The 25,718-nt window shown below is 37.9% G+C and overlaps 1 protein-coding gene across 1 annotated transcript in view; it reads left to right on the top strand.

Annotated features, from left to right (window-relative positions):
* The window catches only part of Dpyd (dihydropyrimidine dehydrogenase), an 817,241-nt gene that overhangs the window by 591,679 nt on the left and 199,844 nt on the right, over positions 1–25,718 (top strand). Inside the window, exons 17-18 of the mRNA XM_051185598.1 lie at positions 18,604–18,724; positions 22,350–22,469. Of these exons, the coding sequence (XP_051041555.1) occupies positions 18,604–18,724; positions 22,350–22,469 (241 nt within the window). The remainder of the gene's footprint in view (positions 1–18,603; positions 18,725–22,349; positions 22,470–25,718) is intronic.

Here is a 25,718-nt window from a genome sequence, read left to right as displayed (position 1 = left end):
GCAGGACAGTGGATAAGGTAGGACACAGGGTAGAGGGGGCAGGCTCGCAGTGGGGATGAGTGGGGGTATATCAGAGCTCCAAGGGTGCTTGGACAGGAGACAGGAGCAGCAGGATCAGGGGCCAAGCCCCTCTATCTTAATTATTAACCCATTTCTATTAATCTAAGTGTTTCCACGTGGTTTCTTCTTACTGGAGAGTGGGGCTGGTGTTCTGCTCTCCCCAGTCTCTACATGCTAACTCCTCCCTACTACTTCCTCTTTCCTCCTTATCCCTAGTCCCTCCTATCTTCCTTTCCTATTGGCCAACAGTGCTTTATTCATCAACCAGTAAGAGAAACATATTTACAGAATGACATCTCCTATCAACTATAACGCAAGTGTCACCAAGGGTTTTTTTTTTTTATCTTAATTAAATAATTTATGTGGGAAGACTCATTTTTTAACCAGGATCTTTTGAAGTAGAAAGATGTACCTTTAATCCATAACTTTTGAGGTGAAAATATCCATGTTTAATCTGGGTCATAGCTTCTGCTGGCAGCCTATGTAAAGGATGTGGAAGAAGGAAGCTTACCTGCTTGCTCTTCCCTCACTATCAAGTCCATTCACTCACTGGTATGAGAGCCTAATTCTCTGGGATCTGACATATACTAAAAACCAGCTGTGACAACCAGCCTTATGGATGTTTGGCCCTTTCCTTGGTAGACTACCATTGTCTAACTAGCTGGACCACATCCCGTGAACCATTATAGTGAATTCCCATTCTATATATGTATATAAATCCATTCTATTAAATTTCTGTTTCTTTAGAGAAAATAACTAATACAAATTTTGGTATCAGAAGTGGTCCTAGAGTAAGAGAAGTATAAGAATGGATTTTTTTTAAAGTATCTGGAATAGGCTTTCCAATTTTCCAACACCTATAGTTACTCAAGCCTTTCCTAGAGGTTTGGAGAATGTTGAAAGCCCATGGTTTGTCTTACAAATTAAGGAGACAAGTACATTTGATTATCCTGATTCACCAATTGTGAGAAGAAACATATTTGTGGAAAACTAAAGAAAATGATACTGTTGGTCAGTTGCTCCTAACATATTATGACAAATTGATAAAGGAAAATAACTACCTTCTAACATCTTTGAATAATGTGAAACACGATGAACTTTGTGATAAAACTGACCAGCTCCAAGTGTATATAAACAAGCTAAAGATTTCTAACTGTGGTCTGAAAGAGATTTTTTTTTTTTTTTTTTTTTTTTTTTTTTGTCTCTAACAGACACAGTGCTCAAGTTGTAGAAAATCAAACCAATGCCCCCATTATATAAAGTTGGCTGAATTACAGTGAAAATTTAATTTCCAACCTCAGATGCTGTCAGTGGTTAAGCTAAAGGCATTAATTGGTGAAAATTGGGATCCTGTAAGATGGCATGGGAATGTGCAGAAGGACCCTATTGAAGGGAACTTTGGAGCCTCAGATTCTCAAGGGCTTAACTCAACTGAAGGAGTACTCATTCCATCTTCAGCAGATATTCTCCCACTGCAACCCCTGAAATATTGACTTTACAGATTTTGGCTGAGGAAGTTAACCCTTTATTATCTGCTAAACCAGCAGTGACTTTCTCAGTGAAAGAGATGCCAGTCAAGACAATAGAGCTGTGTCTCAGGGCACTTCCATAGTTGCCTGTAGGCCTATAGCCAGACTTAAATCTAAGCAGGCTCCTAAAGGGGAACTAGAAAGTCCAATATTATTCATAGTAAGATCTTCAGACAATCACAAAGCTCCCCAAATAAGAAAATATGTGATATTATATGAAGTATTACATGAATATAATGTATAGTGAAGAAGACTAATGTCAAAGAACATTGTATATATGATATAAAAATTCTAGGGTTGGAGAAACAGCTCACTTAGTTAATTGCTATCATGCAAACATGAGATCCTGAGTCAAATCCCCAAATTTTAAGTACACAAAAGACAGGATAGTAGCCTACACTTATAATCCAACTACTGGGGAGAAAGATAGAGAAACGTAGGTCTTCAGGGCTCACTTCCAGCCTGGCCTAGCCTAGATGATGAGTTCCAGTTCAATGAGAGACCCTTTCCCAAAAAAACAAGATCAATGACACTTGAGGAATGACAGTAAAGAAGTTTCGCCTTTGGCCAGCACACAGGTGCTCACGAAATGGCAGGCGTGACGAGCACACACACACACACACACACACACACACACACACACACACACGTGCATACATACACAAAATTAAGGAAGGTTATATAACTAAAGTGATAAATATGAACATTTGAGGAATATGTAATTTAACTCAAATGAAATAGATGGGAATATTTCTTTGTAATGTTGCTTTTCTTTACTTTTCTTGTTAGGCACTTGTATTTTCACTTAAGTTTAAATTTCTTCCACACTCATTAGAAAATACTTTTTGATATTAGTAATTGCTTTACTTTAAATAAATTCTGAAGAAAGATTTATGAAGAAGAGTTGTATAAATTATGACAAACAGGCTTTTATTTCACCTTTATCCAAAGTGAGACAAATTATGTTACTTTAACCTGTAGCAAGATGAGAAAAATATTCATATGAAATTGATGAAATTGTTAGAATCAGGACTCCTTATAAATCTCACTGGGGATTATTTGAAGAAAATAATAAGCTAAAAGTATTTCTGTACAATAAAATGAATATATATGAGAATATTTGGTAAATCACTAACTGTTGTAAGTATGCTAGGTTGATATTACCCAGAAATAATTTCAATCACTCGCTCAGGTCCCATGTATATCTGCAATATCAATTATATATTTAATTATCATAGTTCATTCTTTGGGTCTCCAACTGCCACTCGTTTCACACTGTAAGAATTCAGACATTGGGGGCTGGAGAGATGGCTCAGCTAGGCTCACAACCAAAAATATAAGAATTCAGAGATAGGTAAATCAGGTCTGTCACATTTAATTGCAGGTTCTCTTTCTGCCTATATTAATGCACAGCACAGCATAGCAAATGATCACTTTCATGGTGTTCTTAATTCTAATTGTGAAGTGTAACATAATTAATGCATGTATTTATGTACATTTTTATGTCAAGTACATTTATCAGGTCTGATAGGTCAGTTTAAATTTACTGTTGATTCTACATGTTCTCAAATGCCCTTAAACCCAATTCAATGTGCCTTCCATCTCAGATAATAACTCTTCAATTGCCAATGCATGAGGGCATTATTTATTGATGAAATTTTACTTGCCATCCTTTTTTAATTCCTTAGAGCAGTATTTTAGAACAGGGACCTCATTCTCTTCTCTCCCTGTTCTTCTTCCCCTTCCCTCTCCTTCGTCTTTATTGCAAACATTCAGCTGCTTGATCTCACCTATGATCTCACAACTTAAAACCTTTTTTCTTCTCTTAATTCACAAAACTTCAGCCGTGCTCTGATACCTACCAACTTTACATTTCTCAAACTCCTAAAACACAATTTAATAAACTCAGCCCCAGATTCCTTCAGCTAGGCAGTCTTATAGGAACCTCACCTAATTATGCCAAACATCTTTTACCACTTCTCTTCCAAGTCTACCCCTCTTGACTATATTTCTTGCTTGAGGAAATTGCTCTCTCCTAATAGTTAGGATCCCTGGAGCCACTTTGATTAGCATCCTCCAGTTCCAATTTGTTATATTCAGTATTACATGTTGTAAAACACAAATATATTAAAATTACTTCAAGACTATGAAAGAAACAAGTTATACTTATCTTAAAAATCTATTCTGTCTGCTTTGAATTCTTATTTGTATGGTCTGTTCTTCACATTAGACCATTTTCTCTTTAAGCTACTCTCCTTACTTCATCTTTCATGATTCAGAGACATGAATGGGGTTAGATTTCTTAAACATGGACCTTCCATGTGACCTTCCTTGTTTTATTCTCCAAAGAAAAAAGAATAAAATATTCTGGAGGATGAGTCTAATTCTAAGTGGAACCAAGTAGCAGTGCTTCCTCCTCCCTGCTTCCTCCCTACTCACTAGATCCTTCCATTTCACATCAGATGAAAATCATTATCTAACTGCTTATGTAGGTTCCATTTATTCTATATATACTTCTATAAAGCAACTTGTTTTGGGTTGTTTTTACATTTATTTCATATACCAAAACATCAATATTAAAAGACTACATGCATAAGGCAAGAGTGGGTGGCACATGCCTTTAATCCCAGCACTCAATAGACAGAGGCAAATACATCTCTGTGAGTTTGAGAGCAGTCTGTCCTACATTGTGAGTTCCAGTCAAGTCTCCACAGTGAACCTTGTCTCAAAAAAAAAAATAAATAGTTTGTAAATTGTTATTGCAGGATCTGTATGAGCTGTGTGTTAAGAGCCAGAATTATTGGCAAACAGAAAAGTATGAAGCAGCATGCTCTGTATGTTGCAAGTCCTTAGCCATTATTATCTAAACTTCTAATTCGCTCATATTACATACAGCTGTCCAGCTGTTAATTTGTAACCTGGGAAAGTTCACCACAGTATTGATTTTTAAAGGAAAAAAAAATACAAAGTTTTAAACTATCTAAATTTAGCCACCTCTGGGTACTTTTCATTTGTTGAATACTGCACAGGTAAATACCCATCTGTTTTAGTACTAATATGATTCTATATATCAAGCAGTGTGAAGATTTTTCCCCTATGCAAGCTTCATCAAGTGTCTTATCAACAATGCAGGCTTCAGGCACTTCCGTGAAGTTGAGTTGGGATAAATGAAAGATCCTTGTCGAATTGGTAATCACGCAGGTATTCAAAGTGAAGAGGAGATCATATTTTCATTTAATTTTAGTGCCTCAAGATATTTTCCCTTATGGGCTATATTACCATTCTCTGTGTATGTATCCATCTTTTAAGAAATCATAGCTACTCTTAATACATTTTAAATCTAGCTTCCCTGGATCTGCCGGTGTACATCCTTTTTTTTTTTCCTTCAAAGGTTTTTTGAATTGCATGAGGGCTTGCTCATTTTAATATGCTCAAATGCTAAAGGACTTATAGAGGGATGGAGACACATTGAAACCCCAAAGGCTATTTAGATATTATACTGATTCTAGTAAATTTTCATTGCCATAAATGAAATTATTTTTCAGTTCTAAGGGAATGTTGTTGTTGTTTTAAGACAAAGTCCATGTCTCAATCCAATGTCTTCTCAATCCATGGCTCCTTTCTGAGCACAAGTGCTCAGAGACATATCTTGTGCACAAGCTGCCACAAAAACATGTGTTCAGTTTCCCTTGGCCACTATTTGCCTAATCAGGTATTAATTATATCCCAAGTTAAAATCAGTTAGCTAGAGATAAATCAAAAGAAGTCAACAGCTTTTCATGAAACATGAAATAATAAGTCATACCCTTCCCTACTGGATAATAACTAAGTATCCATAGAAACCCCTAATCACAAGACTTCACTCTGGCTAGAAAACATTTTAGAGAAATGAAGAAGACAGAAACCCACAGGATAAAGAGAAGCATACCAAGAATCTCCCTGCTATCTATAGGCTGTGGTCTGTCACTGGAACATTCTTTGTGTGCAGTGCACTTCATACCACAACATGAATGCTTAACACTTCTCTGGATAACTGATTTTGGTTGAATATGCACTAGTCAAAGCTTAGATTGAGTACTTGTTTTTCAGTTATAGGAGAGTAGAGAACACAATTGCTTTAGCTGAATCTGGGCTCTAGACTTGAAGTCCCTGCTACTTGGGAAGTTGGTGCAAAAGAAATGCAAGGTCATGGCCAATTGGGGCCATTTGTTGTGAGCTTATCTCAAAATGAAAAGTTTTAAAGAGAGGGCTAGGAATATATCCCAGTGGTAGCTTGTTCCAGTGACCTTCTTGTCTCTGACCACACAGTACTGGGGTTACAGTAGATGTGAAATTGTCTTTTTTATGTAGGTTCTAGGACTCAGGTACAGTAAGCACATTTTCCCACTGAGCCACTTCTCCAGCCCCAGAATCATGGTTATTAATCCTTAAAGGAACAGACATTCATTTCAAAGGAACATGGAACCATATTCAATTCTCCAGAGACTCTGCATATCCTCTAAGAAGACAGACAGATCACTGCTTCTTTCTAGCCTGAAACCTTTCTGTCACTTTCATCTATCTCTCAAAATGTCTGTGATAAACTCAAAATGGGATGATCTGGCCATCTTTTCATTCCTTGGCATCTGGAAGACTTAAAATTTAAAAATAGAAACTATTTTTCTTTTTTAATCTACAATGCATGTACACGCTTGCACGCGCGCGCGCGCACACACACACACACACACACACACACACACACTGTTATGGCTAGTTTGAATTGTCAGCTTGCCAAAATCTAGAATCACCTGAGAAGAGAATTCAATGAGGGTGTTACCTAGATCATATTAGCTTGTGAGCATGGTGGCTATGATGGACTTCCCTTAACCCAGTTATTAAAGTGGGAAGACTCTGCCCACTGTAACACTATTCCTAGGCAGAAGGCCTTGGACTCTGTGAGAGTAGAGATAGCTAACTTACTACTAATTCTGCTTTCATTTCTCTCTTGATTATGGTTGTGACATGACTACTATTTTAACTCACTGCCGCCTTTAGTGTGCTGCCATGATAGACTGTAGCCTGAAATTTTGAGCTAAAATACACCCTTGTTCTCTTAAGTTTTTCTTTTGGGTCAGGGTATTTTACCATAGCAACTAAGACACACACACCTCAAGGAATGTAATTTTCAAATCCGCTACTCTAATGTTCATAAATAAACCAATGGATTTGGAACTGGTCATGATTTTGAGTAAAAGCTAGTATCTACAAGTTTTATGCCAAGGGCGTCTAAATGTCACACTTACAAAGAGCCATGTTTGAAACCATGAATTTCAGCCAGATTACTCTTAATAGTCACTTCACTTCTGGCATCTCATTTCAATTCAAAGAAAGAAATCAGTCCAAAGAGCTAGCAAAACAAACAAGCCAAAGCAATTTAGATATTTCTTCCCTGCTCTTCCTACAACCACAGGAAGAAATTCCTCACGGAACAGCATCAGCTCGTTATGGATGAGTTCTCTTTAGCTGAAACCATCCATTGTCAAGGGATTGAAGTTTGCTCTGCTATGTTATTTCAAATTGCCTCGGCAGTAATTCCTTCTTGCTTGAATTTCATCAAGTTCCCAGGACAGAAGCATGACTTCCCTAGACTGTCTTCTTCCTAAATGCATCTATCAGCATAGTGGGCACTCCAGGGCACTGTAGTGAGTGTTACACAAGCCTCCTCCCTGGCTTAGTTAATCATTCACACCAATATGGGATTATAAAAATACTGAGGTTTAATGCCTGTGGTTGTTTTCTAACTCCAGCCTAAGAAAACTTAAGCTGAGTGAATAGACCAACAGATGTGCAAAATATCAATTGTTATATTGTTTACATCGATGCTTTTCATTAAGGAAACAAATTTCAAGGTGCCTGACATCCATACAGAATAAAAACTCCTTTTTATGCATGTAAATACTCATTTGCCTTTATCCAAAATGAATCTATACATGGTGGTACAAGCAGCTGCCTTCTTGTTATTACCCAATGACATCTTTTTAGTATGTTCTAATCAATGATTAGGGCACTTGCTAGAGGATCAGTTGAGCTCAGCTGGTTCATGACTTTGAACACCTACTAGCTCTGTCAGGAGACAATGTGCATCGCCTGTTTCTATATATATTGTTTTCTTGAGATTATGTTGGGCAACCATTTTAATAAGCAGAGTATAGATAATACTATGGTAGGCAACATTAGCAATTGAGTCTTCTAGGAATTGGTCCCCAGATGGAATAAGAAGGGTAGGGAATTTGATGGGAGCTGGGGCTGGTGGAATTAGAAAGGAAGAAGTAGAATTACTTGTGTACCAGGTTTTTTGTTTGTTTGTTTGTTTGTTTTTTAATTTATTATGTTACATGTCTATCCCAGGACCTCTCCCTCCCTCCCTCTCTCCATCCCTTTTACCTTTTATGCTCTCTGCCCCCTCACATGCACCCTGACCTCCCTCCCCTCACATCCCCCCCAACCCCAATTCCACATTTAGGGCAATGCCATCCAGGTGGGTTCATTTATATCTGACATGGCATTCGAAGTAGGGATTAGGACTTCTCTCTGTCTCTAGGTTAAGGCAGTGTCCCTCCATGGGGGATATGTCCCCAAGGTCCTTTTGTGCACCAGGGATACATCGTGGTTCCACTGTCTGAGGTCCCTTAGACTGCTCAGTCCTTCTGGCTGAGACCCATATTCAGGGGGGCCTGAGTCAGTCCCATACTGGATTCCCAGCTATCAGTCTGGGGACCCATTAGTGCCTCCTTGTAAAGGTCAGCTGTCACTATGTGTTTCTGCAATCTGGTCTTGTCCTCTCCATATGCATCTAGGTTCTAGTTCGACTCAGTGTTTAGGTATGGGTGTTTGCTTCATACCTGTTTCCAACAGGTATTAGATGAGGTCTCCATGGATAAGTTAGTTGTTGATCTCATTATCCTATCTAGGAAGGGAATTTATGGTTGCCTTTCCACGGATGCTCAAATTGTTAGTTGGTGGCAGTCTTGTAGGTCTTTAGACCTTTCTTTGGGTTCAGTTTTCTCTTCAAACCAATATTGGCTTCCTCTTTTATGCTCTCTCTCTCTCCCTCTCTCTCTTTCTCACTCTCTCTCTCCCTCTCTTACTCTCCTGTCTTCTATTCCTACCCTGACTCAATCTTATTAGTCACACGTGTTTCCCTCTCCTCCCCTTCACTTTCTCCTACTTCTCTGTACATTTGCAGGTTGGACGCCTTTACATGAAGCATGCAATGTTGGATATTATGATGTTGCTAAAATACTTATAGCAGCAGGAGCAGATGTGAATAATCAAGGATTAGATGATGACACCCCCCCTGCACGATTCCGCCAGCAGTGACAATAGAGCTATAGTGAAGCTGTTGCTTTGTCACGGTGGGAACCCATTTCAAGCTAACAAGCATGGAGAGCATCCAGTGGATGTAGCAGAGACAGAGGAGTTGGAGTTGCTGCTAAAAAGAGAGGTGCCTTTGTCTGGCGACGATGACAGTTATACAGAATATTTATATTCTGTGTGCTCCCCCCCCCACTTCCGTTGTGCTCTGGGGGACTTGTCCCTTCCTGCTTCTGTGAGGGACTTTATGTGAATCTCTTAGAGTACACCTTGTATCCTAGTTCCTTTGGTGGTATGAATTATAGGCTGGTGATCCTTTGATCTAGGTCTAAAATCCATATATGAGTGATTATATACCATGTTCCTCTTTTTGTGATGGGATTACCTCATTCAGGATGGTTTCTTCAAGTGACATCTACTTGCCTGCGAATTTGAAGATTCCATTAATTTTTTTTTATGCTGAGTAGTATTCCATTGTATAGATGTGCCACATCTTCATTATCCATTCTTCAATTGAGGGGCAACTTGGTTGCTTCCAGGTTCTTGCTATTACAAATAATGCTGCTATTCTCATAGTTGAACAGATGTCTTTGTTGCATGGATGTGGATCATTTGGGTATATGCCTAAGAGGGGGTTGCCCAGTCCTGTGGTAAACTAATTCCCATTTTCCTGAGAACCGCCATACTGATCTCCAAAATGGCTGTACGAGTTTGCAATCCCACCAGTAGTAGAAGAGTGTTCCCCTTTCTCCACATCCTTTCCAGCATGAGTTGTCATTGGTGTTTCTAATTTAAGCCATTCTGGCAGGAGTAAGATGGTATCTCAAAGTTGTTTTGATTTGTATTTCCCTGATAGCTCAGAATTTGAGCACCTTCTTAAGTGTCTTTCAGCCTTTTTGATTTCCTCTATTGAGAATTCTTTCTTCAGTTCTTACCCCATTTTTTAAATAGAAGTGTTTGGTGTTTTGTTGACTAGTTTCTTGAGTTCTTTGTATATTTTGGAGATCAGCCCTTTGTCGGATATAGGATTGATGAAAATCTTTTTCCAGTCTGTGGGCTGCCGTTTGGTCTTGTCCACTGTGTCCTTTGCCTTACAGAAGCTACTAAGTTTGAAGAGGTCCCATTTATTAATTCTTGTTCTCAGTGTCTGTGCCCCTGGAGTTATGTTCAGGAAGCAATCTTGCCAAAATCAATCTACAGATTCAATGCAATCCCCATTAAAATACCACCACAATTCTTCACTGACCTTGAAAGGATAATAATCAACTTTATATGGAAAAACAAAAGACCCAGGATAGCCAAAACAACCCTAGACAATAAAAGACCTGCAGAGGGCATCACCATTCCTGACTTTAAACTCTACTACAGAGCTATAGTTCTGGCACAAAAATAGACAGGTAGACCAATGTTATCAAATTGAAAATCCTGATATTAATCCACACACCTATGAACACCTGATTTTCGGCAAAACAGCTAAAAGAATACAATGAGGTGAGGACAGCATCTTCAACAAATGGTGCTGTCACAATTGGAGGATAGTGTGTAGAAGACTTCAGATAGACCCATGTCTGTTGCCATGCACAAAACTTAAGTCCAAATGGCTCAAAGACCTCAACATCAATCCAGCCACACTGAACCTCTTAGAAGAGAAAGTAGGAGGTACCCTTCCTTGAACAAATTGGTATAGAAGACAGCTTCGTTTACCCGGTTTGTGAGAAGTCATCTGAGTTGAAAGATTTGATAGAATTCTTTGCTGTCCCAATAAGGAGAAGGCATTGGGCCAACGATATCCTAATTAAAGAGTTGGCTATGGGACACAAATGTGGTAGCTTGTGGCATGATTGTCCTGCCATTGGCTGGGACCTCCCTTAGAGGAACATGATCTCAGTTCAAAATCCAGACAGAGGTGGAGAATTGAGCCATGAGAGATCATCAGCTCTCCCACGCATGTAGCAGGATCAGTCTATTCTTGGAGAAGGATATCAGTAGTAACTATGTTTGGTAATGCTGCCTAAAATGCAAGAACTTTCTAAATTCCTTTTATCTCCTGAGTAACTTAGCATAAGTGCTCACCAGTTCAGGTGACAAGTTAACAACCAAAAAGTCAGAACTTGAAATTGACATGTCCTATCTAATGTTGTTCAGTCTAATCCCAGCTTGTTTTCTTTTGTTTTGCTTTGTTTTTTAATCACAGTGGAATAGTTACATTAGAGTTAAGGTGTGGCACAGTAAGCTGGTGATATGAATAGCACCATGAGGTAGTGCATTGAACTATGGGCCACAGATATTCAGAGGCAGGAGTTTTGAACAGGTACAACTTCTCCAGCTTTGTAACCATTAGCACTGTCATTTGTGAGTAAAGAAGAAATGAGCTTGTGGAAAGTGAATGAGAGGGCATGAAGGTCATGACAAAGGATGGAAATAGCAGACGCAGAACCCTAGGAAATGAGGAGTGAGGGACAGAGTCATAGTACTTGCTGATTCTTACCCTACAAGGAAAATTATCAGCTTCTGAGATAGAATGACAGTGGAAAGCATCTACACCAAGAATGCCAGTGCAGTGCTATGCCAGGGACAAGCAATAACAAGCAACAATAAGTCATAGTCACAGGGACTGGATTTAAAGACATAGAAACCTTCCTCCAGCTTTCATGACAATAAACAGGTTCTGCCTTCTCCAGGAGACTCTCGGGTACCCAGGTCTGATGGCTGAGATAGGGTCAAGGTTGAAGACTCTGAAGACTCAGTACCAGACAGAAGCGCTGTGGGTAGCTTGAGGATCCTATAAAGTTTCAGTAATTTTCACACTTCCATAGGGTGAATCAAGTGTGTGTGTGTGTGTGTGTGTGTGTGTGTGTGTGTGTGTGTGTGTGTGTGCATGTAATGTATGCTTGGTTTCTATAGTGTGTTTTGGTTCCATAGAACATAAAAAGTAATTTTGCTTGTAATCTGGAGTGTAATACTGACACACAACTAGGTAGCCTTCATTTTTGTCACTCAACACAAAATTTAAGGGATTTTCTTGTGTTCAAGGCTCTGGGTTTACAGATTATACAAGAAGAAGATACAGCCCTAAAAGGATTCATAGGCTAGTAGAGACAAAGAGGTGATAAAGAAGACAGTTCTGACCATGCTGACAAATGTTGTTAAGAGGAACATATGGGCACACTCTAGAGACAGGGATTTACTAACTGATTCTGGGCTGAGAGGGGTGGGATGCTTGGCCCAAGAAGCTTCTACGAGGCAGTCTAGAGAAATGGGAGGGAGGAAGGGACAGAGGGAGGGAGAAACGGAGGGAGGAAGGTATGGAGGGAGGGATGGAGGGAGGAAGGGATGGAGGAAGGGAGAGATGGAGGGAGAGAGGGATGGGGCGAGAGAGGGGAAATAAGCAAGGGTTTTTAGTGATAGACTAGAGAAAGCTGTGTGTCTGCAGAGAAGGAACATACAAATGACCCTGTGACATTTTGTACTGCCTTAGACACAGAAATAAAGAGATAGAGGTGGAACTCTGTGGCCAAGTCTTTTTCTAGCAGGTGCAATATCCTGGTTTCAGTCACTAGACTAAAATATATACATATGTACATATACACATGTATTCCTTATCTTCACATATGTAAACTTTTATGCTTATTATGTACATCTTATAAAACATCACTTTTTAAGAATAGGGATCATATCTCATATATCCTTAAATATCATATCTCATATATCCTTAAATAAACACAGTATATAGAGTATAAAATGGTTATTGATTCAGTTTTTCTAGACCAAAATAATTTTATGATACTATTTCCTTCAAAATTAAATAGAAGGAAAGGGTCTCTGTTGATTTAGGCAGAGAAATGTTTGACACCATTTCATGAATGGCTACTGTGTAGCAGGTGATGGTTTGTATATTCTGAAACAATCTGAACTGACAAAGACCTATGATGACTTCTTTTAGTAATATTTTACACCCATCGTGTATTTTATCACTTGGATTTTGTTTTTGGGTCTGCTCCAACTCCCTGGTTTTATTCATTTAGGTGCTCACCATAGGTCAACTGCAATGACAGCCAGTCAAAAACACTTACTGAAAGAATAATCTCACATTGCACAGAAGCCCCTCATACTTTGCTGTTCCACATGTGAGTCCCCTTGATTATTATAAGATTTAGACAAAGTTATGACAACACATTATACCCATGATTCAATGAATACAGCAAACCAGAGTCTGATATATTTTGGCAATGACTACATCTCTCCAAAACTCTTTCTAGCATACTACAAAATTGCTCTATTCCACTCCCCAGTTATTCCCCTCGATGCTAGTCTTGAGTCAGGACACAATGCTCTGCTTACCACTGGAGTAGTTTTACTTTTTGTAGAATTTCCTATAAATGCACTCGTGTGAAGCATGCAATCTTCAATGCCTACATTCAAAATATTTTTTTAAGCCATGCTACATTGTGGCACTATTCACTCTTTTGTTTCTTTTTGCCTCTGATTACTCTTATTAGATGGATCTCAATCGTACATTCATTTATTCAGATTGATATTGGGGTCATTTCCAATGTGGAACTACTTTAGAAAAGTTGCTAAAATCACTCATGTGTAAAATCTTTGTTTGAAATTAAGTCATCATATCTTTTGAATATATAGCTGAATGGAATTTCTCGATAGTTACTAAGTGTATGGCTACTTTAATAGCAAACTACCAAGACATTTCCCAAAGTAGTTTTACCACTCATGATGCTTAAGCAAGAAAAACTTTTGAGAAACCCAATGTTAAGACCTGAGTCTGTTCAAACCATCTCCATGCCAACACAAGATTTTTGCATTTGCTAATACTTTTACCTTAGTGAACTCTGCCCTAGTTTATTGACACAGAAAGATAAATTTGTCTTCTTTTCCTATTACCTTCTACTTACATCTGGTCTCACAGGTATAAATGAAGCTGGATCCTTTTATAGTTCTAGTTTACAAGGGATGGCTGAATCTCACGTTAGGGAGCAATTTTGCTAAAGGAGATGATGGTTTAGAACATGATAATGGGAAAGAAAATTAAGAAGATGAAATAGGCACTCAGATTGATCTTCCGGGCCCCAGTTCCCTCCATCAGAGAAGGAGAAGTAATAAAAACACTATCCAGCTCTTGTCATGTCATGTGAATTAAGACTTAGGAGTTTCTTAGTGGAAAACATTTTATAACTGGTAACATTTTCAGTGAATTCATTGAAATGCCATCTTCTAAGAAACCCATTTTGAAAAGAATTGTACAGACTGAAAATTACCAGGTAAATTGGAGAGAAATGTTTCTTCAAGTCAAAAACTTCACTTGTAGTTTAGCTTCTCAAGAAGAGCACCTGGCTTCACTCTGGGGTGCTTTTCTTTGAAGGCAGTGGGGATGTGGGGGGCACACCACTGAGATCTACAACCAATTGCTGCCAGACAGCAGAGAGGGCATCCCAAGGGCCAGTGAAGTAGAAGGGCAGGCCCTACGTCCAGAGAGCTAAAGATATAGCAGGTACTAGAATTAGAATCTAAAGGCTTAATTCAGAAGCCAAGCTTTACAGTTACTGTTACACCATGAAACTATGTGAGGTGCATGTGTTGCTCAGATCTTCTAGTTTGTACTTCGTCATTCTGTGGGATTTGCAGGAAATTCTCCAAGAGAACAGTCACTGGGCAGATACTAAGCTGCCCTGCATGTGCACTTCCCTCCATCCTTTCCTCCCTCCCTACTGCCTTCCTTTTCATTGAGGAAGGGTTTCTCTATGTAGCCCCCAATGGGGCTTGTGTACACTAAAAAGTCAAAAGTGGTCCTGAACTCATGGCAGTCCTCCTGTCTCAGGTCTCTCAAATGCTGGGTTGCATGTATGCACTGACATCTGTGGCTTTCATGAAAACTGTCAAATGGGTCAATTTTTTTCTAGGCTGCTCTTGTTTTCTTTGTAGCACTGCTTAAATGTGCCCTGGTACCTTTGGTTCATGTGGTACCTTCAAAAGCATCATTTACTTCCCAGGCCTGCCACTCAACCCTTAAGCACACCAGTGCCTTTCTGCTGATGATGTCACTTATGTGTCTGCCCCAAAGAAACATGATGTTCTTTAGAGCACTTTTCAGCGTTAACAAGCATTAAAATACATAACATATGCACACATGCATGCAGAGATACCAGGTTCTCCTAAAAAGGAGCTTGGAAATTAAGGTCAGATATTGGGTTTGATATTGCCTATTAAAAAAAAAAGTTCTTAATTCCACTAGATTTTATGTTTATTAGATTTGGTGAAAGAAGCTTAAAGCTATTAATTTTTAAAAAGTAATTGTCCTTTTTTTCTGAATAAAAACTGATGCATAAAACATTATGTTTAGACTCCATGCTTCTAGATAGCCATTTATTATGAGTATATTCAGCTGTTCTTAAATCCAGAAATAGCCTAGATTTTATTTTTATTATTAGTTTTATTTGTGTGTGTGTGTGTGTGTGTGTGTGTGTGTGTGTGTGTGTGTATGCCTGTGTTCTTATGTGTGTGTGTTTGCATAGCCACAGAGGCCTGACCAGGCTGTTGGATCTCCTGGATCTAGAGTTACAGGTAGTTGTGAGCTGCCCAATGTTGTCAATTTGCTGAGCCATCTCCTCTGACCCAACTTGGATTTTAATAGATATATAAAAAAAGTAAATTAAAAAAACACCAAGTTCCATTTTTAGGACATAAGGATGAATTTATCCTGAGGCAAATAGATTTCACTAAAACAAAAAAACATAAATTCATGTTAAAAGAGGGAATTTGACCTTTATAGCCAAAGGACAATGTCACAAATCCATACATCCAACAAATCTATAGAAGCGGACCTTAGGTGATCTCTGGCAACAGAGGGATTCTGGAGTTTCAGATGTTATTTTTAGCCTTGGGGTTGGTCAACTCTAGAGATCTGCTCAGCTTAGTGCGAGGTTTAGTTCACTGGAGAATGGTGGGTCAAATACAATAATTAAGATAAATGGTTACTGAAGAGCATAAGACAGCCTAAGACAATTTTGGAAATAAATATTTTACCAAGTTTTTAGTTAATTCTTCCTTCATTGTCATAGCAAATGTATTTTGGGTTCTGAAAGTATTTTTTGTTGTTGTTTTATTTTTATTGTATTTGATGTAATTAGCTGATCAATACTTTCTGCCAGAAAATAACACCTGTTCTTACTTTTATGATCTGTGAGGAGAAATTATTAGAAAATATGTAAATAAGGATTGAAAACCTGATTCATTAACAAAAGCAAAGCTATCCAGACAATGGGAAGATCAAGGCACAGAACAAATATATAGTATTTAGAACCAAATTTCATATAAAAACTGTGAAGAAATGAGGAAGTTGTGAATGATTACAGTTTACCCTTAATTCCCCAAAATAGATATATTTGTCTGATCATGTTATTAATTTTGGGATATTTGCTATTGCTGTTGTATATGAATAGTTATACAATAATGTTGATCAGAGATTGTTATAAAAATTTCTCAAGCATTCAATTTAAGTTTTGTCTTGCTATGGTGATTGCTTCTAGCTGACTTGCATGAGATTGATGATTAAAAGAAAAATGTGTCTGAGTAGATCAGCCTCATAGAACTACAGAAAGGTCAAATTATGCTATCTCAAAAAATGAGGACGATGATTCAATATGTTTACACTTATACAAGAACTGTATGTCTTTAGGAAATTGAAAATCTTTGAACAAATTCCAGATTGCTAAACTGGGGTACTGGACACTTGCTTAAAGTAGTCTACTAGTAGAAATCAATCAATCAAACAAACAAACAACAAAAAAACCTCTGACAAATATTCAAAGTAAATTATAAACATATGGGAGTCAATGTTATTGAAAGCCACACTAACCAATTGTTAGTGTTTACTCTATCGGGACTGAATAAGATTTAAAATATGTTTTAGTAATTCATACTAGCCTACCTTCTATATATTAGGCTATTCAAGTGGTCTTTAAATTATTGTCCAATTCTACCTTCAAGAGCACATTCACAGAGGACATACAATTCATATCATCTGGAGTTACTGTCATTTCTAGGCTAAGTCCCATGGAAATTCATAACTTAGAAATGAAAGTTGCAGGGATGCAACTGCCATCACAATAACAATGCAGTAGTCATAAATATTTCATGAGCATTGCATGGGCCAGGGCATATCTCCATTTTCATGAGTTAGAATTTGTACAGCTAAGTCTCTTGATTTTACTATTCATAATGCACAGTATGCCCCACAGAGCATTCCATATAGTGCTTTTTAATATTTATGCTTAATGAAGAAATTACTGTTCTGAAAAGTGAACAAGCCAAGCCAAAGATTTCTTGTTGAAAGTCTTGAGTCAGGCTCAATTGAACTAACAATCAACAGAAATGACCTCGCTGCAGTATCTCAGCATAGAAACTCATAACTTTTACAGTAGTATGGGGTGACAAATCAAAGCATGGTAAAATTAAGTGAAAAGGTTCCTTTAAAGGTTAAAACATTAGAAATTTCATCTTCAACAAACTCAAAAGGTTAGTACACCAAAAGCAACATCTTCTACACATAAAAAACATTAATTACAAATGAGATACTTGCTGACTAAAATGTATGTCTATATTTTCTGTTTTTTCTTTTATCAAACAACTTGTAACTTTCTAAGATAATATTGCCAAGTTTGATAATGAATTGCTGTTGCTTTCTTAAGCTAATTCATCACAGTATATTATTAGCACTTGTGAGAATATTTTTTCTCTTAAATAATAATAGTAATAAAGCTATTGTATGTATTGAAATCAAAGAATGTTATAACAGAAAAATTATTCAATGAGAAGGTTGGTTGTCTTTCTAAGAATGACACTGGTCCCATGAAAAAAAATAAAAGCCTGAAATATCACAGAAAGTAAGCTTAGAAAAAATGCTCATTTATTGCTTTTAAAAAGAGCATTGCAATATTTTATTCCTCCCCCCTCCCATTTTGATCAGTTCTTTAAGAAAGAACTATTGAAAAACTTTGATTATCTTAGTAACATCTGGACAAGTAAGCTAACATCACTGAGCAGCTCATGTGCAAGCCAAGGCTGCAAAGTCGTCTTAGCATAAGTACAAATTGCAATCAGGTGGATGATAAGGTCACAGAGTTTCTTGTGATAATAGGTCACCACGAGTCTGTGTTCTCTAATGAAAATAACAGACTTTACATCGGATGACATTCAATATACATATACATATATATACATATATACATATATATATATATATATATATATATATATGCTTCCAACAATGAAGATAACAGAAACTCTATAGTATTTCCCTTTATAATGATTTTTGAACTTCGAACCATGCATTTATATTGTGTTTATGATACCATTTAACTGAAAACCAAGAAACTTTGCCCCATTTCCTTCTTCATAATTTTATTTACAAAAACTCCCTAAAGGAATGTAACCTTTCTGGAATGGATCTTCAGTACACTGGAAGAGTGCTTGCCTTAGCACCTAATACATTTAGGAGTCATGCCAGGGAGGAATCTGAGAATTGTGTCATGTAGTTTTTGGTCGGCACCACTTATCTTTCATGTGTCCAGCTTTGATATTGTTTGGGGGCCCATTTTGATCACAAATCTTTAATTAGGTTCTATATTTAACTAACCTATTTGAACAGGATCCAGAGCTGGTGAGGAACATCTGTCGCTGGGTTAGGCAAGCTGTTCGGGTTCCATTTTTTGCCAAGTTGACCCCAAATGTCACTGATATCGTAAGCATCGCAAGAGCAGCAAAGGAAGGTAAGAGCTGGAATTGTATCAGATGCCCAGTTATTAATGCTCCCCAATGGTGCAGTGGTACAGTCATGTTGAAACAGACCCTTCACTCACTCACACACACACACACACACACACACACACACACACACACACACACGTCTTCTAAGAAATGTAATTACATGAACCACTTGGTTCCACAAATACACAAGGCATACACCTACTTTTGAAAAGCAGAATCCTATTTTGCACATCTTAAAACACATGCAATATAAAATAATCTACACTTCTAACAGATAACTCAAAAGTTGAGGGCCTCAGCATGTAACAACTTAGTAGCAGCGTTTGCATCTGTCATAAGGTTGAAAAATACAACTACATACACACTGAATTTACATTTGTCTCCCTTGCATTTGTGAGACTGAAGCCCAATGTCTTACACACTTTAACTTGCAAAGGCACTGCAATTACCCAAAAACTTGCATTGGTTTGAAAACCTTTACATCAATACACTCATGTAATGATTAAGAGATTCAAGTCATGGTAATTAAAAGGTTTTAACAAATCTTTTTTTTTTTTTTTTTTTTTTTTTCCGTGTTCCAAGAGAGTGTGTAGCACAAATTGTAATTGGTCAAAACCTAGAGTCAGATATTAAGGGGTGAAAGCTGAAAGATCTAAGTAGGAGAGCAGCCAGCCACTAGAGTTCTTACCTCTACAAATCAGACGAAAAACAGGGCTAACTCTTGTCTTCACTTGCCTTATATTCTTTCTCTGCCCATCCATATCACTTCCTGTTTTCTCCTCCCTGGTGCTGGAATTAAAGCCTGTGCTTCTTAAGTACTGGGATCAAAGGTGTTTGCCACCACTTCCTGGCTTAACTAGTGGTTAACTAGTGGCTAGTTGGTTACTCATATCACCAGGCAAGTTTTATTTGTTTAAATACAAACAAGATATCACCACAACAAGGTTTCTTTATGCAACCCTGGCTGACTTAGAACTTACTATTTAGACCAGGCTAGCATGTTATGAGTTGTTTTCCTGCTGTTCTGGTCCCACCACCTCGCCAGCCCCAAATAACACACAGAGATGCTGTATTAGACATAATTCTGTTTTTTTTTTTTTTACTTTATTTTACATGTCGATCCCAGTTCCCTCTCCCTCCCTCCCTCTTACCCTCTCAACCCCTCATATGCATCCTGACCACCCTCCCCTCCCATCCCCCAACCCAATTCCACATGTAGATATAATTCTGTTGGCCAGTTACTAGTTTCTTATTGGATAGATCTGTGTTTTTATTAACCCATTTCTATTTATCTAAATATTACCATGTGGTCTCATCATACTGGAGAGAGGGCCCGGACATCTATTCTTTCCAGTCTCTACATCTTGACTCCTCCCTACTACTTTCTCTCTCTTCCTTGTTTCCTAGTCCCGCCTATCTTGCTTTCCTATTGGCCAACAGTGCTTTATTCATCAACCAATAAGAGAAACATACTTACAGAATGACATCTCCCATTATCTCTTCTTTTCTGTCTAAAATAAAAAGAAGGGTTTTAACCTTAGCATAGCAAAATATATCACACAACAGTTATCAAATAAGAATCACAGTTAACAATATTTATTCCATAAACACTTAGCAAGATTTAAAGAAAACATTCCATCATCTATTCTATCTTTGTGATTCTGGAGTCCTATATATAACTTATATTTGAACCTAAGGAAAACTATAGTCATAACTATCTGTCTTCAGCCCCTTCAAAGACCACAGAAGGAAAATATATAAACTCTAAAAATGACAGAGACAACTCACTACCTGGTCAGGGACCCGAAGTTCTTCTGTAAAGTTCTATCTTCAGCCTATAGGCCGTAGTGTGTCTGTCAGACTCCTCAGCAAAGCAGGAAACTTTAAACTGTCCATCTGTATTGACAATTTGTCAGTCACTTTTCTCTGTATCCTATAGACTGTCTGGCAGACTCTTCCATGAAGCAGGAACCCCGTAGCACTGTCCATCTTGTTTCAGTAGTCACTTTTCTGTGGGTCCTGAATTTCCAGTTTAATACATCATAAAGTCAAACATTCCAGACAAGAGGAGTATCGCAGTATCTTGTCCAAGTATTGCCATATTGAAATCAAACTCCATAATGAGTTTCTTCAATGTTCATCTTTCTTTCTGATGCAGGTGGTATTGCCAGGAGCAGTCATGTCTCACTATCAAGAAAAACACTAAATGATTTTAAATGCCATATTCTGTAGGACTTTGAGAGGTTTGAAGAATGCCTATTCATCTCAAATGTATCTCTGTATGTCTAGAAATCTTAGCTAACTTAAGGTTTGACTGTTATAGGTAAAACTATCTATAATCTATACTAAATTATACATTACATTTCTAAATGAGCTATATAAATACAATACCTAAATAAGAGGAGAAATATACATATCACAAAACTGACCTTAAATTGTATCAATAAATGAAAATTCATTCCAAAACAAAATATTCATATCTATACCATAATCCCCTTTTTACCTTTAAAGGTATTGGTTGTGGTCATTAACCATTCATAACCAACTCGATATAAATGAAAACAAACATTTATAAATGTTCCTGCTGGTAGGGGGTGCTGTCATGGGGATCCTAAGAAGATGCAGAAATCATGGCTATAGTCTGCAAGTCTGTCTTGTCCCAACAATTTGGAATGTTGGCCTTTGACATGGGGGCCTTCAAGAGCCCCTCAAGGAATTTCCTGATTGTAAAGGGTTTCCTTGCTTGTCTCTGGTCAATCTACATTCATTGGTCCACTGTCAGCCTTTGCCACACCTTCTACATAACCCAGAAAGCTGAGGTCTTCTGTTCAATTCATTTCTGGGAGTGTTATTTCTAGAAATGATTTGCCTATCATGTCTTTTTAGATGTCCTATCCTACCACAGTTAAAACATTTGACATTTTGATATCTTTTCATACCTTTGGAGACGGCTTCTCCTACCTAAGCTTCTATGTCACCATAGTTAAGACCTCTGTTATTTGTGTGTCTTCTCAGACCTTTAGAGTGTTATTGTCATTACACCCAATGTAGGATGTATATAGGACCCATTCGTCCAAAGGTGCTGATCTTATTTTTAAAGGCCAAAGTACCTGATTGCACTGTGGATTCACATTCTCATAACCTAATGATTCTATGAGTATTCACCTAGAATCTGTGGCTGTTACCTCTAATTGTATTGCCCTAGACAACCTTTCTAGGAATACACTAAAGCGTTCTCTTTGTCCCTGTCTTATTTTGGTATAGGATTCTATCCTCTATCCCTAGTTCATGAACCTTATCCCAAGCATTCAAGACTGCTGTACTGCATAGAGAAAAGATGTGTTCATCATAGGCAGCTTGAGTTTCTGGGTCAGCATAAAGACCCTCACCAAGACTAGCATGGAACTTAGCAGAGATATACCTGCCTCTGCTTCTGGAGTGCTGAGATTAAAGGAATTTGCCATCACTGCCAAGCTTAACAAAGTCCATAACATTTAAGCATAGCTAGAATAGTCAAATGAATGCAGAAATTTGGTGGGTAGGGAATTCAGGCTGCATGGGCCTGAATGTGTTTCAGCCATCCTTTCTTCAAGATCTAAAGACAAAAATCCACATGCTTTTTCACAGGTGGTGCAGATGGCGTTACAGCCACCAACACTGTTTCAGGCCTGATGGGACTGAAAGCTGATGGAACACCCTGGCCTGCTGTGGGCATTGGAAAGAGAACCACATATGGAGGGGTATCAGGTGGGTTTTTAATCTTTCCTTCATTTTACTTTATTAGACATTGCTGGAAGCCAAGACCTTAGGAGCAAGCAGTCACTTTTCTAATTGTTATGGGAGGACAAATTAACTATGAAGTTGCATTGACTACTGGGTGAGATGAGAGCCACACTGACTCCCTTCTCCTCTGACCTCTGCTTTACCCAGAGTTTTTCAATATCACGGCTGCTAGTGAAAGCTAATACCATCACCTCTTGAGAGAAAATGTATCTCCATTATACTACTTTTTTGATAGTCTTAAATCCGTTTCCATCCTTCCTAGACTCTTAATATTATGTATCATCTTTAAAACACCCTGATTTCACAACTTAGAACTAACCATTAAAGCTCAGTATTTAACTTCAACTATAAGACAAAATACTGACACCCCACTTTTCTTATTCTTTGTCATCCTCTTACACTTGAATTTAAAAAGAGAGAGAAGTTTGCTTCTAAGGTTCCTTCTGGTCTTGTTGACCTCCACACTCTGTTGCTGTGACATGAGCTTGGCCTTCCAGAGATAATGTGGTGAGGTTCTTGACTGTACTGATATGGGGGTTAGTTTCCTTGGTGATAAATTGCTAAATGTACATAAAGCAATGATGCCCCATTCTCAGAAAGGCATTGCTGAATTAGACCAAAATGCACTTTTGGAAGAGGCAGAATTGGCAGCCTAAGATGAAGAAGTCTGCTGTGGGAATGAAGCATGTCCATGAGCCAAGGTAAAACTACAAGGACATGGGGCTACCTTATGTTCATAACTGAATGCTCAGGCCAACATATCGAAGGAGGAAGATAGACAGGCCACTCCTGAGCTATCAAACAGGGCCTTAACTATTGCTGTAATATGGAATAGCACAGGCTGTTTTAGCAAGGGTCCTAGAAAGAGTCAAGAGACTCGAGTTGGGCCTTAATGTATGCTCCATTTTGTGTCAGCTCATTTCAATTCTTTTCCAGCCTGTCATGTTGACAGCGAGAGAATAAAGGAGGTCACAGGGGTGTTGAGCATTAAAAATTAATAATAGAACTATTGAGGTAGTATTTTATAAAAGTAACACCATTCACATTTTCTCATTTAAGCTGCAATTTCTGAATATTTTCCCATGTCATAACTCAGTCTAATAAAACTATGAAATTACAGCATTAGAAAGCATCTTTCATGTTTCCATCTTTAAGCATACATACACTGAACACAAGTTCTACCTCAGGGCCTGTTAACATTTCCAGAAAACTCTATTTCTGAGATTTATAAATACATATATAAAAATCCACTTGGGCTATAAGCTCAGCTAAGCTGGACTTGGAACTCTCATTTTAAGCAACAGAACATCCCTCACATTTTAAGGGGCTGTCCCTCATTTCTAATATGTTCTATATTAAATTCATCCACACTATACAATCTGTTTTGAAAATAACCTTTCTCCATATGAACAAAACCAATACAGTCTTTCTCTGTTAAAGAAATGCCTGCTATAGTTTAAAAGTAATAGGACCACAAAAGCAGCTTAAACTGCCAATAACATGTTCTAGGGTTGAAAAGAAGGCTATGACAAAGTACCTTCAGCGTACATCATGCAAAACCCTAGCCTTATAAAACTGCTAATAGTACTGCTTTCATATTTCAGCTAAATACTTTTGCTACTCTCTTAGATGTGGTTGTCAGAACTTCAAAGTCTGATTCACTGTAGAGACATCACACAAAATATTCTCAACATTTTTACAAGATTAAAAACAATGGTTGCCATATATGGCTAAAATTGTCACTAGGATTTTCTCAGAACACTGAAGTGACATGTTTTACAACTATTTGACTTGGGCCACCTAACAACACATCCCCATACTGCCAGTGCAGGGTGCTTTCAGTTTATTATCCAGTTCAGTATTAAAGCTTTCTATTTTATTCAAAATACTCTTTCTGGCATTGGAAATGGAAGTTATATGTTTCTAAAAAAGACAAATATCATTACCAAGAGAAATTAATTTGTATACTTGGTGTCTTTCCACATTTGCATTTTTAAGGTGTTTAATGTTTTATTTACTTATTATGTGCTTGTACATTTAAGTGTGCAGGTGCCTGAAGAACATAAAAATACTTGTCTGATCATGAGGAACTAGAGTTACTGTGGTTGGGGGCCTCCAGATGTGGGTGCTCAGACCACTCAGTTCATCTGCAGGACCAATATAGGTGTGCCAATTTAAAAAAAAATTATCACTTCTCTGTGAATTTTGTATAATGTGTTTTGATCATATTCATCCCCTCACAACTCTTCCAAGATCCATCCCCACCTTATTACCCAACTATGTGAGTTATTTTGGTTTTGATTTGTTGTTTGTTTTTCTCTACAAAGACCCATTTGTGCTAACCAGTACTTACCAAATGTATGGTCTTCCTTTAGGTCATGGTCCACTTACCAGAGTCTATAATCTTAGAGAAAACTGACACTCCCTCCCATAGAAGCTTACAATTGCCAATAGTGCTTTGGCTATTGTATAGGGTAGGATTTCTTGCCCACCCAGCCTCTCCATTCTGGAATTTGGTGTGCCACTGGCTTGCATAGGTTTTATGCATGCTTTTGTGACCATTGTGAATTCATATATTCGGTCGCCTTGTTATGTTCAAGAAGACACTGTTTCCTTGCAGTTGTTAACTACCACCTCTAGCTCTTAAACCCTTTCTGCAATGATCCCTGAGCCTTGGGACTAGGGGCTTTAGTATAGATGTTCCATTTAGGTAACAAAGGGCAATAGTGCCCATTAGGAAGATATACTCAGCTAAGGAATGTCAATCAAACTGAGTTGTTGATCATATTACTATTCCAGATTCTACTGCACTGGTTTTCAAATATTGTTTGCCAATCACGTATGTACTATAGAGTTAAGTTTAATGAATTATAAGTTGCATACTTTAACATTTTAATTTTAAATATGTGTGTGTGTGTGCATGTGTCTGTGTATGAGGATGTACAGCTGACTGCAGTGTCCATAGAGCCAGTGGTGTAGGATCCCTTGAAGCTGGAGTTACAGACATTTGTGACCCTCCTGACATGGATGCTGGGAAATGAATGAATTAAGGTCCTTCAAAACAGTAATATGTGCTCTTAATGATGGAGTCACCTGTCTGGCCTTTACAACAACATTTTAATAAATAAAATTAAATTAAAAAGTAAAATGAAATAAAATGGGGAAAATTCTATAATGTTTCATACAGAATTGTAGTAACTATAGCTTAGTCAA

This window comes from Phodopus roborovskii, unplaced genomic scaffold, assembly GCF_943737965.1.
Source record: "Phodopus roborovskii unplaced genomic scaffold, PHOROB, whole genome shotgun sequence".
In the NCBI taxonomy this organism is placed as follows: Eukaryota; Metazoa; Chordata; class Mammalia; order Rodentia; family Cricetidae; genus Phodopus; species Phodopus roborovskii.
Note: the sequence above shows the minus strand (reverse complement) of the source record. Positions and strands in the feature narration are given on the sequence as shown.